At 47.3% G+C, this 13143-nt stretch overlaps 2 protein-coding genes across 2 annotated transcripts; one reads left to right on the top strand and one right to left on the bottom strand.

The window, feature by feature from the left end:
* Window positions 1-3875: 3875 nt before the first annotated feature.
* GSTUM_00004993001 (uncharacterized protein) lies at window positions 3876-4821 on the bottom strand (the record flags this gene model as incomplete). Its single annotated transcript, XM_002836993.1, has 2 exons — window positions 3876-4016; window positions 4075-4821. The coding sequence occupies 2 exons, from the start codon at window positions 4819-4821 to the stop codon at window positions 3876-3878; spliced, it is 888 nt and encodes a 295-aa protein (XP_002837039.1).
* A 7639-nt stretch (window positions 4822-12460) lies between these two features.
* Window positions 12461-12754, top strand: GSTUM_00004992001 (uncharacterized protein; the record flags this gene model as incomplete). The annotated part of the gene is made up of 1 exon (XM_002836992.1): window positions 12461-12754. One exon carries the CDS (start codon window positions 12461-12463, stop codon window positions 12752-12754), a length of 294 nt encoding a protein of 97 aa, XP_002837038.1.
* Between the last annotated feature and the right edge of the window lie 389 nt (window positions 12755-13143).

Raw genomic sequence — 13143 nt, 5'->3', positions numbered from 1 at the left:
GGTTCCATGACCGTCTCCACATAAACTACTGAATCAATCTTTGCTTTACCAGGAATATAGACCAGATTTGACTTTAGTGTACCACAAAAAGCACCCCATACCACTTTTGATTGTCATCTAGACTCATAGGTGTCATCAATGCAATCAGGATGATATTCTTCTGATGTCTTGCATGTAATCCAGGATCAGTTACTAAAGCCAGCCATTGAAAATGTTGATTCATCCATTGATAAAACTCGAAGCCAATCATCCTGTGTCCAATTTAATTGCTCCTAGCACCAGACAACCCTGATGGGATGGTTATATGGCCGTATCGCAAATTTTCGCCAAGGAACTCACCTGTGGTATTCCATAGAATCCATTACTCTCTTCACTGTATCGGGACTGCAGGCATAATTCATCTCAATACAGATATTCCAGCTCATCCAGCGCGTTCTTGCATCACATGTAACAAAGGCTTCAAGGTGCTGCTTCTCGGCATCATCAAATATAGGTGGGTGGCCAGTCTGGTGTCTGTTTGAAGGGGTGCCTGTTTCCCTTGCTCTCTGATAGATCTTTCCACTTGTTAGCTATTTCATATCTTAACTGTATTTATATGTATTATTACTTACCTTCTGACATGTTCGCCTATCAATATTTAAATGTTTTCCAATCTTGGTCCAACTCCACTCGGCTTCTCGTAAGGTTATTACCTTAATGCGTTCATCCCGGGTCATCTCACAGTGCTGGACACCTTCTGGGTGCTGTTTGCGTATTCCTTTTTGCCTCATATCATGATGTTTATGCGGCATTTGGGGTATGCGGCATTTGGGGCACGCAGTTGCAATTTACTCTGCTATGGTACCGTGGCACCTATGGAATAGGGGCAAGAATTGCAGGGATCGGGTCTCATCCAGCAGCGCCCGAGATACCCCTACACCCAAGTACAAGTACCGTATTTACCCTGTTAATTCGCTAGCTCCTAATATCCTTGTTAATTGCGACATCAGCCCAAGTAAGTTTAGCTTAGCAAGTTAATAGAATCGAGAAAAAAGCCAGTTAATAAGATCCAACACAAATAATTGACTCATACTATTGTGTTACGAAAGCGCTAATCCTTCTTAAGCGTTTCTATCTCTGAATCCGGAGATTAGTGACTAGCGGAGATAGCGAATTCACAGGGTAAATACGGTAGTAGATCTAACGAGTAGATACGGTACCCAAGTAGGCGAAGTCTTAGATGGCGCCTTCCTTGCAGCGTCGTGTTGCCAATGCGAGAGGACTGGAGCTACGAAGTTAGACTAGCTGGATCGTGGCACTGAATGATCGCTATCACTATCTCGGATTAGCCCACAAAGCAGAGAGCGCAAGCTAGCTATGACAAGACAAGTGGATAGCGGAGTAACGGGTCTAGGAGGTTGAAGACTCGGTTGATGTAATAGCTCTGTTCGCGCAAGTCATCTCAGATGTGGTACTGCCCGCACCAACGTTAATAAATAAAACACATTTCTGGCACAAGGCGCTTTGCTGAATCTAGGGAATAAGTGAAAAAGGCCAATAGTGCTTCTTGGGCACGGCCGGTTTGCCCAATCGTCTCACCAGTCCCCCCAGTCCCTCGACGGACTGGGGGGACCACATGACCGGGGGTGTCCGAGATGGATGGATGTGTTAGGAATTGTGTCTCTGCTCCTACCAAAAATCTCCACCGCGAGCGACACCATGTTACTATACGTCACTCCCCCGTCCATAATCCTGATAGTGATAAAACGGATCGCTCACTTGCTCGACTGGTTGGAGAGAGTGGAGTTGTGAATTGACTACGTAATTAACAAAGGAAAGGTTGCTCGTAGTGAAGAAAACTAAACTAAGAAAAAACACAACAGGAGGGTAACAGAAATTTTCCCTTCTCACATGCATGCTTAGCCATGCCACACAAATCTCCCGCATGCGTATATCTCATATGCCAGCTACCTGTTCATATGCCTATCCGCATTTACACCAATACTACCAGGACTACATGACCATCAAAGCCTACCTCTATACTTTCCCCCTTTTTCTCGTTTTCCTCTTTTTCTCTCTTTTCATCTAAATTGTCTTCCTCGAGATCAACCAATACCTCAATCTTAAAAAATATGTTTGCTCATTTGGTCTCTGCCTTTGGAATTCCACTCAACTGGATGGATGGCGCTCGGTGCACCCACCCCGACCACCCGCAGAAGGACATAAAATCACCACTTGTCACTCGGGAGTGGGCCGCCATGCTTTGGCTCGTGGTGATTGTGATGAGGGGGGATAGATGGCGAACAGAATTGACCAAAAACAAAAAGAGCTGCAGATAATTGGGGATGGGGAAAGCCCCCTCCTATCCAGGTGATTCTTCATACTTCTAGCTACCCCCCCTGTTCAACCCGAAAACCCAATCCGCACAAGCACCACCGGATACTTATGCCAGTGAACTAGCGGGGGTCACACACACTAAAATGGGGAGCTTATGCACGTTGATAGCGGGCAGGAGTTTGGCACGGGTGTGAAAATAATTTCATACACCAGTCCTATTGCTTCTCCACATTTTCTCCCCTCGCTTTGGGAATATAGATATCGCTTCTACTCCACCAACCACTTCAAGTATAATCGCAGCTAGAAAACCCTTCCTTCTCCTTTCTGCAAGAAAAATGAAATGAAATAGCAGTTGGGGGTGTTATCGTAAGGTGATTCGATTCGGGTAGTCATGGATGAGGACTTTTTGACAAGAATTTTTGAAGTCCGTGTAAGTAATTCCCAGAGGGAACTGAAGCTATCTATCCAATGGCTTGAATTTAAAGTATGATATTTTGGCGGGTCGGCGGTTGTTCCGAATCCCACTGTTCATTGGCGGGAAATGCCTCCGTCCCACTATGATATTTCTTTGTTCGTGTAGCACATAGCGACCAACCTAGGTTGAAGGTAATAAAATGCGCTCTGTCCAACTCACTTAATCGAGTCGTCTGACGGACTCTGAGGCTAAAACATCGCAGCACGGGAGTAAACATCAGGACAATTCCTCCCCACTTTCCCTCAAAACAAGCAACCATCACTAGCAGGTCTGTATGTACCAAAACCCTCCCGCAAAGGGCAGGGGAAGCAAGGATAAGTCGGAATAGAATTAGAATCCGTGGAGTATAGAGTATACTGCCAGCTTCAGAGGCCAAACAGAGATGACCAGATCAGGAATCCCTGCACAGTTTGGTAGGTGGGGTAGTTCTTCGAACCGGAACGCCGGCGCATCTTTTCTAATCCGCGGGGCAGATTCTAGAGGCCCTTCATTCTCTTCTAATCCACAATTATGTTTAAAGCCATTAGGCTTCGAGTTGAAGAGGAATACAGCATTTCAATGCGAAGATGATGGATATGTTGAAAACCCACACCTCGGTTACCTATCTGCTAGTAGCTAAAAGGTCGGAGAGAAGCTTGACATAAATAAAGAAATCCATCACAAGGAGCATGCCATCCGGCGAGCCAGCAGAGGTTTCATCATCAAGAAGTGAACGCTCCAAGGACCCCCGAATTAGAACTATACTATATAACACACGATAGAGATTTGAAGTCGTTGCGGCAGCCCCACTATTACCAGTACAATGATACCCGCCCAGTTTTAAGCAACAAACGATCAACCGTTACCCATCCGTAAAGCTACGCATAACCTTGTAGCTCCCTTGTTCCTGTTGTGACCCCAGGCCAATCTGTCTCTTGTCAGCACAGGGAAGCTATTCATCAATTGACACGGTTACCCATACATAGTTCTGATCTTGTTGAATTTCTCTTGGATACCACGACTTTCTCCCCCACATTCAAGTGGATGCCAGAGGCAGGAATGTCTATCGACTTAGCGAATCGCGTATCAAGGAACCCATTGGAATTTAATGGCGCTTACCCGGGAATATCCCGTACCGTCCGAACACCGGGCTGTACTTCATTCCCGGATCCACTCTCCTGTCTTTCATCAGCTTTTTCAAAGGCTGTTTTTCCGCAGGGACCACCCCGCCGGTAGAATAATCGACCTATCAAATCCCTTGTGAGCAGAATTCTTGCGAGATAGCAGGGTAAGTGTCAACAGACGTTGATGCTAGTACACCTCGGGCAATTCCCCGTCAAGCTAATCCTCTTGTCATCGCCCACGAGCAGCTCTCCCCAAAAATCTTCCTCCCACCGAGACACTTCCTCCCCATCCTCACCTGCGACCACCATGTTTGGACGAAATTTAGTAACATCCATTTCCTCCCCAATCATGTCACCAACACATCTAAGAGAAGCCATATTGGTGATCATCACTGGCGCGCAATCAGCGAACGATATTTCAACCTTCTTCCTTTGATTTGTCTGGGTCCCCCGTGCGGAGCCGGTGGTCGCGCCCGGCCGCTCCATAGGCGCAATGTTTCCTATGACCGGGCGGCGAGACGAACCTAGATAGACCAACCTCGTAGGAAAGCCAAGACAATCCGAAAAGAACCCCGAGAACCCATCCCCCATATCGTACCCCATGCAAGCCGAACTATACATCACTATCTCCCTAGTTACGAGTCCGCACGTATCTGGTTGGAGGGTAATACGCAGTTCCCTGCTCTCTCCCTTGGGCGGGGAGTACGTGACTATCAATACGTTTTCGCCCTCGCCACCGAAGGAAGTATGGAATAAGGATAACTGTGGGAAGTCTGCAATTCGCATAAACTTGTAAGCGTCCCCGTCCTGTTTCTGCAGCATAAATACCCGATCGTGCTCTGGTCCGATTGCGGTCATCTTCGCGGATTGCACAGAAATCGGACGAAGTGACTTTACTGGGTGAACGTATAAACTGTGGATGTACATTTTGATTTCGAGTTTGACTTTCTTTGGATTCCCGGGCTCTGTCTCCTTCCTTTCATTTCTCTTCGGCCCCTTCTGTTGCGGGGGAGAGGGGGGAAGGGTGTATTCAGAACTTGTCGATTGAGTGCCAAGCCCTACCCCCTTCCCCCGCAGACATCTTATCGGATAGGTGACTCCATTTATCCGATCCATATGTGTGCAGTTAACGGCCTACGAATTGGCAAAACCTCAGATCCGTACCAAAGGCAGTACTTATACGGTATACGAGTTACGGTCGGGGAGCGCCTGCTATGACTTGACCAGTAGACTACAAGTACTCGAGTACGGGTAGAAACCATCTAAAGTTAATCGAGTACTCGAGAACTTTTGCGGTACAGTACATAATCCTAGCGTTCTACACAGTATAAGTAGAGAACCAAAAAGCGATAAATGTAGACGAAGGAATAAGAGAAATTACGCTCTAGATTTAGTTCCGGGCGTCTGAAATCGATCCTTTACCAACAATGAACAGACCCCAATAACAAGGTTTTGTGAGAACATTGCATGGAACTGCTTAAAATTTAATACTCTTTAATTATATGAATTCAAACTCTTTATTGATTGAACATTGGTTGAGAACAGTTGGGGGGGGCTTTTGGAAAAAGTGAACACAAAAATTTATGCCAGGACTCTATCTCGAGTACTTTACTCGTGTGTACGAGTACAGTATTACTAAACTAAAAAAAAAAAGAGACCCATTTTTGGCGGACGGCAATATCGCGCTTGAAGAAACAGCCGCAATCAAGCGACCCGAGTACAGTACGGGCACCGGTCCCGGTGTCACCTCCGTGGGTTGGCGGATTGGATAGTCTAAAGAGATCACCAGTACTGTAGGGTTCGGGTGCAGCACTCTACAGTACGAGTATGATACTGCAAATATGACAAGTGGTGTTACAGAAGTCCCAACCTACCGGTATCTCATCATCCCACTGGGCCTGGCTCTTTTTGAAGCTCCACCGTCTTCGTATGATAGGGGTTTCTCGGCTCGTCCCCTCTTGGTTTTGGTAAAATGCATTGATCCGAGAGTTGACCTCATGGCTAGAAGATCGATAGTCTTGAGATCAGGGAATAGCCAATGGGGGCGACGTGAGGATAGTAGGAAATTATTTTACTGGGGTGAAGGAAAGCACTTTATGTCTTATCCCTGAGATAATCCCCTCATCTCCGTAGCCTTTGGATGGCGGGCACAGGAGATATTTTCAAACACCGCAATCGTCCACGACACCGCCTGCAATCGCAGGTCAAGACCCCATTATTATGAGCTAGTCCCCAACTGACCAGTAGCTGTTTTCTGCTGTTTCGAATTTTAAGGGGGTTCACAAGAACGCCGTAGTTTAGGAATTCAGGAGAGTAGATTTCCTGTGGGTTTCCGGGCGGGGGTCCCCCGTTTATATGTCGAACGAGAGAAGCGTAGATTAAGACAATTGACCCGGGATGGCACCCCGAAATTTGTAGGGCTTATTAGCCGTCGAGATCCCTACTCAAGTGCTCGGGTAGCGATAAACATGTCACAAGCGGGTCTGCCTTACCGGGTATCGCTGCTCTGTCGTTGCGGGTGTCAAGTGAGACAAAACCACCGGTGCTTGATACCAGGTTAGTGATTCTAGATCTGATAGGCGACGGCCGAAATATCATAATTCCGACATCCACCAGAAATGGGGATATAAAAGGCGAGTGTCTTAAAGCTTAGTGTCTATTTCCTACCCGTTTCCTGTAATGAGCCGTACGCTACGCCCCCACCACCCTGAAAAAGATAGGACAAATATTGGCGAATAATAGGAATGAAGAACAGCGAGGAAGGAAATGATATGGACCAAGTCTAACCGGAGCTCTAAGAAAGAAAGAAAAAGAGCAAGAGCAGATGCATATCAAATGGCGAGCCGAAACGGGAATAAACATCCTCCATCAAAGTCTATTAACACTACTTGGCAATGATTTATGGAGCGGGGATATTTCAGGTAACGAAGAAAGAAAAAGGTAAACTAGAAAAGCCAAAGGACAAGTCAAAGAGCCAATGTTAAAATACCGGTCGTCCACTGCAAGTTGGAGAATCGATCAAGTGTTGGTAGGATGGGCGTCAGCTTTCCTTAAGGGCCGCATGGGGGGGGGGGGGTTGAGGCATGGGCTGCTTGGTTGATGGGAGGTCGCTATCTGCGGACTTGGAAAGAGAGTCTTTGAGGTCCGATATTGGTTCCTGCTCATTAGGGTCTGCCAATACGAGTGCACTTTAGCCAAATATGTTCTGCGATATCGATGTTAAAGCTGCCACCTCTAGATTGTATACCGGTACCTACCGCACTCGCAGAGAGGAGGTCGGGAGGCATGCCTAGCCAACGTGATCTGCTGTATCATAATTGACACGGTTCCGTTCAAGTAGCATCCCTACGACCCGATCATTTCAGTTAGAGAGAGCCCATAACAGCGGGGTTAGGTTCACGCTATCTAGCGTGGCAGTGCGAACATCTCTCCGTTCTAAGAGCGTCTCTATTACACTCTCATGCCCGCACTCAGCGGCCCATGAGAGTGGCTCCCGGCCATATTCAGTGTCTGCCTGGTTGGAGTGGACATCCTCTCGTTCGAAACGCATCTTTACTATCCCCTCAAGCTCGTTCTCAGCGGCCCGTGAGAGTGGCGTTTGGCCATATAGCGTTTCTGCCTTTTCAGGATTGACTTCCTCTTGACCCAGCAAGCCTCCAGACCCCTGAACGCTCTCAAATCTGAACCATGTTGGGGAGGTAGTAACTTTCTCAAAGCCGATTTTAGCGCCAAGATCTCTACTCGTACTAAACCCCGAGGCTCCCCTACCAGCTGCCTGAGTGAGACACTTAACAGACCCCGGCTAGTTTTGGTCCTACTCCAAAAGACTCGCGTTGGTAATGGGTACGAATAAACACTGCTCCTAGTACAGCCGAAATTGCCAGCGAAACCCATTCCGGTGGAAATATCATGTTCGCCGTGCCGTGAATGACTAAGAGCCAAAAATTTTGGAAATTTATCCCGATAGCAGTATTTAAATGCTCCTCGGGGGGAATACGGGCTCCAAGTTCCAACAAATATGTTTCTTGATCATAAAGGATCGCCCACTTCTCACTTGTGCCCACCTGAGTATCTGCGTCATTGGTTGCAGCTGGGCATCTTGTCCTCCCAAAGTGTGGAGCAAGGGAGGACTGCGAGTTGTACATAGTCCATCCGATCCCGGCGAGAATTTTGCCCATGGCCCCTGGCTGAAGGAAAGGGAAAATGGCGGGGGAGCATGTCGGGGGAGCTCGTTAGTGAAGCCTATCGGGGAAGTCTGTGGGTTTTTTGCAGCTTATGACGGCCAATAACGGCTGGTCGGTACCATTGGCAAGTAAAATTGATAGCTTGCTAGTAAATTCCACAATATCGACGCCAGAAAACAAACTTCTATCGCGACTAAGATATATAAATATCGATTCACACCATGTAGGAATGTACTGTACTGTATATAGCTTAGCCCCCGACCAACGTACACTGTCAGACATCCATTAAATAGCCAAAACAATAGCGAAATTCAGAAGGGGGGCTAGAAGATTCCAGGCACTCCGGGACCGTATGCCTAGTATGATCGGCATCACTCAGCGGTTAGTCCCCCGAGATCCCCCCTAACCGTCCCTTCTAATTTATTAAATTTTATCGAACCCCCAGCCCTGGAGATCCACAGATCCTTTCCGGCCCCCACTGTCTCCAGGATAAAACGCGTCCGCGGCCACCATGGCCTAGGCACTGGGACCGCAAAATAATGCCAAACCTCGTCAGGAGCGTGGTCCTTGCCAAAGCCTACCGTCTTCAAAGGTTGTACGACTAGTCGGACTGCAAATAGTGTCCCCGGCCGGTCAAGTCGGTACCGCAGTGTCCCCGTTGGGAACCCAAGCCCCCCAGACCTTTGCAAACACCCGGAGACGATGGTCCACCTAATCTTCGGAACCCGAAGCAGCGCCTGTGAAATAAATAAATCACTTCAGGATCAACTTAACTCTCAAAAAATCAATGACAAGGGGAAGCCTCGGCTTCAATCCCGGAACCCACTTGGAGATGTACGGTACCAATTTCAAAATCTCCACCACGGCGAGATTGATCCGACTAGTTTCGACCAACCTACCTCAGAGCCCTTATCCCCTAAACATGTTAGCTTGAAAAGTCTTGGGGAAACGTGCAAAAAATACGGTATCCTCCAAAAATGCTGAGAAAATTCTAATTTAAAGGGATAGAGAGTCGTAAACAAAATAACAAAATACGGCACCACGATGAGGGAGAACGGTGGGAGAGGATAGTAAGTAACCCAATTGTTGATAATCTCTCTTACCCAACTGGCGGCAATAACAGGAGTATATATGAAAACATAGTACCACCCTGAACCTTCCATCCATCACCACTGATGTCCACTTCCTTCTGTCAATACACCAACAGATAACAAGGGGAAAACATTCTGCATAATTCCTGGACAAAAGGAATACTTTTCCACAATACCTGCCCCCCTTGGAAAATACCCGTACTTCCAAAGAACAAAGGAAACTAAGAAAACAGAGCATGCCGAGCTGCATTTCCAACAGAAAGGAAGTTTACTTAAACATATGGTTCTCCTCAAGCTTTACTCCCCACGGTATCCGCAAGGCATGTTTTATGGGGATCCTAGTTTTCCAGAAACCTGGTGGTTTTTCACTTCCTGAAAGAGAGTCGTACTGCAATTATCTGCTTCAGGATTCCATAAACGACGAGTTTTCTGGCTAATCTCCTACAACAGCTAACCAGCGTCGATGCTAGAAAGTGTTTCCAGATAGAGCATACACGAGGGGTCGTAGAGAGCTCGAGCATAGTGGTGTTAAGGACGGTAAGTTCTTAGGAACAGGAGTGCTAGTTTTGTCACGCCTCGTTATAGAGAACTCTGAAGGATATCCTTCAGACTTATCTTTTGTCCGAGCCGAAATGTTATAGAAAAGGAGAGACTCCTATAGCGAATGACAGATAGTTCCACATTGCCTATGTTCGGATTTAATCCTATCACTTCTGATCACTTTTTTCTTTTTTTTTTTTTGTTTAAGTGTGTGGTCAAAGCTATAAGCAACCACAAATACTATTTTTCTCTCTTCTAATTAGACCATCCCACCAAGCTCATACCTGTTAACTGCACACGATCCAGGACACTATGAATCAGTAGTTCGGTTGTGGAACGAAAGCCAGTGGCGACGCGAATACTTCCCTCTAGTCCTACAGACATCGGTGATTTTAGTATTCAGGTCGAAGCACATCGGAACCCCTCCTTAGTTTCATATCCTTCGAGACAAGGCTTCCGGGGGTTTGATGCCAAATCAAACTTCCAGGTCTTCGCGAGATCTCCGTACCCTAGGTCACCAACGATTCCCGTATGATATCATACGAGAAACAAATGCCCCGAACCCCAGAACTTGCAATGTCCAGCAACTTCAAAGAGTTCCGGGACCACTCGTAACCAGCTAACGTTTACGAGATGGATATTTATTCCATACCGCCAGAATTCTGTGGCCCTGGCCAATTGTTGGCCTGGATGCAGTAGCAGCCCGTTTTACAAACGTCAGGAGTATATATAGCGTAGTTGGCCAGCGCACGTGCGACGCAGTCAGCAACGTCTGATTTTCCTTTTTTTAATTTAAGCTTATAAAACCTAATCGTAGTCAATACTGTATTCAAACATAAAGACACCCTGGCTGCAGGAAGACTCTACCGGTACCCCAAAAGGGTGTCCATCATTTCAAGTCCATCGAATGCCGAAAAGCACTCGTACATTCTCTCTGTGCGTTTTTTTCAAGAAATGATGTCTTCCATGGTTCCGGTCTCTATAAATCAGCGATCTTCCCTTAGAACCCCCCCCCCTCGCTAGCCCCCAGTCCATGGTACCCGCACCGCCGAAGCGAACGGCTAAAAACGGTTTCTTTGAACAAATTACTGAGGCCTGATCCCGAGACCGGCGATGATTCCGGGCTCAAAAGAACGGGTTGGACAGCAGCTCGTATTCAAGTAACCTATCGCTACAATCTCTTCTTCATCGAACAATGGTCTGATCGTAGCACGGCTTGAGACGATTTCCTTACTGGTGAAGAGTCTTCCCAACATCTACCGTGGATAATCGAACCGTATGCTATGAAGTCCAAAATTCCCTTCTCTGGAAAGGGGGCGGAAAAGCACAGCAAAAAAAGCACAGCCCCTTTCCCTCTTCCGGGGCAGGGAAACAAAGGTCTCCTGACTTCACTGAGAGAGGAAAGCCCGACGACATAGCGCACGGTTCAACTATTCAAGTTTCCACGGTACCGGTACCGTATTGTACAGTACAGTACAGTAACTTCACGCCGCGGCCCACTGACTAATTCTGGCATGTCAGTACTTAGAATACCTATTTTCAATCCTCCCATTGGTGAAAGGCGGTTCCAGTCTAGGTTCTTATCGTCCATTATTACCTGCGCAAGGGTCAGGCATCTAGTCGTGGTACTCGAGTACAGTAATAGGATGTCAATTTAATTCCAATGGTCTACTACCGATACCGATAGCACAAAGATCACCAATAGATCCTCGTCGACAATACACCCAGCCCGCTTGACTCAGCCTATACGAGTACAGTACGGTACCAGCGTACTCGTACTAACATTCCGCCAAAACGGAGGTCTGTTATCCTTGTCAATATACAGTACTCGAGAGTACATTAAAGTGCCATGACTACAGTAAATGCCTAACCCTGCCCCGTATGAAGGGTAAGTTTTGTCGAACATCCCCCGGTTGTTCAAGTCGACCGCTCAGCCACCGCGCCAAGAGTTAGACAGACATTTTTCCTTCAAAAATCGGTGTAACTGACCTATTACGCTGCATAATTCGTGTCACACAAGCATAGCTTCGACGAACCAGAGGCGGAGAGACTAAAGCAGATATCCTAAGCGCAGTACTTGTACGAGTACTCGTGCAGGCGCCAGGAATATAATTTCGTCCAAAATAGGGGTCATTTTGCAGGTTAGCCTAAACCATCTGTTCACCAACCCGATCCCCGACACCCGCAAAAACTCTTGCATTTCGCCAGCCGACTATCAGTTGAGATCGCGGCATCAGCCCGCGACAGGTTCGGCGTGACACATGTTAACAGAATGGCGAACAGTGGTTCATCAGATCCAAGGTATCCATAGGGCGCAGGCTATCATGCTCGAGTATCGCGGTGTCGGGAAAACGGGAACCCAACCCGGGGGGCTTTTTGTCTCTAAATCCGGAGATTGGTGCCCTGCCGGAAATAGCTAACCGCAAGGCTTTTTCCGGTACCCTGCATCCTCGAGAGATCCCACCTGGTACTTGTACGAGTACAAGTATGGCTTATCGCTTCTGGCTGGATGTCTCAAAATAAGGTTTGATTCCCCGGATAGAACCGCCTGCAGCCAATTCTATACCTCGGTTAATCTACGGTTAGCTCATTGTGTAGCCAAGGCTATTTTCTCTGAGGAACGTGGGACAGTTGACAGCATGCGAAATGTGGGGGGAAGCGGATAGAACCTGACACTCGAGCACCCTTAAGGTGAGGCCCGACACATCAACTGGTGGGTTTTCACAGTTAACTGTAGCAGGAGACTGACAGATGTTCCCGCAATACGAGGTGATGGGGCTATGGACAAAAAGAATCAATAGAAACTCAGCTGCGGACAACGCACCGTTGTGCTTTTCCTTCACGTCCACTATTCAATTACAATACCAGCGGAAAGGAGCTAAAAACCGTTCAACCTCCTGCACGCACGGATCTCTTCCTCCATGCTGTATCCCCCGAGCCCCAGGCTGTAAGACAAGGTCAACACTGCAACTTTGTCGTGGTGCAGTTTATTATAAACATTCATTATTACTATTTCGCGGTGTTAGTCAAGGCTTCAGATCCTAAACTCAACACGTGTTTGTATCCCCGGCAAAGTTAGCGAACGGTTAATTTAGGCTAACCTACAAAATAACACTTGCCCTGTACGAAAGCATCTGCCTTAACCTGGATTGAGCAATTACCTTAAGATCACTTAAAACTGGCCATGATATCATCAGCGGAAATCACTACACCAACTCACGACATAGTTTCACAGGTTAACAGGATTTCGAGCGCTAGTTGACGAGATCCAACCAGTCCAGAAAGTTCAGGCTATATCGTCTCAGGAAAGGGCTAAACCTTCCCAGGGGCCTTCGTCCCTAATTCCAGAGGCTCGGGGTCTGCCGAATACGGCGAATTTTTCTAGATCTCATTGTTTAACAAGTATTGCTCTCGAATAAGCAGAGCTACCCACC

Source organism: Tuber melanosporum (genome assembly GCF_000151645.1).
Source record: "Tuber melanosporum whole genome shotgun sequence assembly, scaffold_17, strain Mel28".
Taxonomy (NCBI): Eukaryota; Fungi; Ascomycota; class Pezizomycetes; order Pezizales; family Tuberaceae; genus Tuber; species Tuber melanosporum.
Note: the sequence above shows the minus strand (reverse complement) of the source record. Positions and strands in the feature narration are given on the sequence as shown.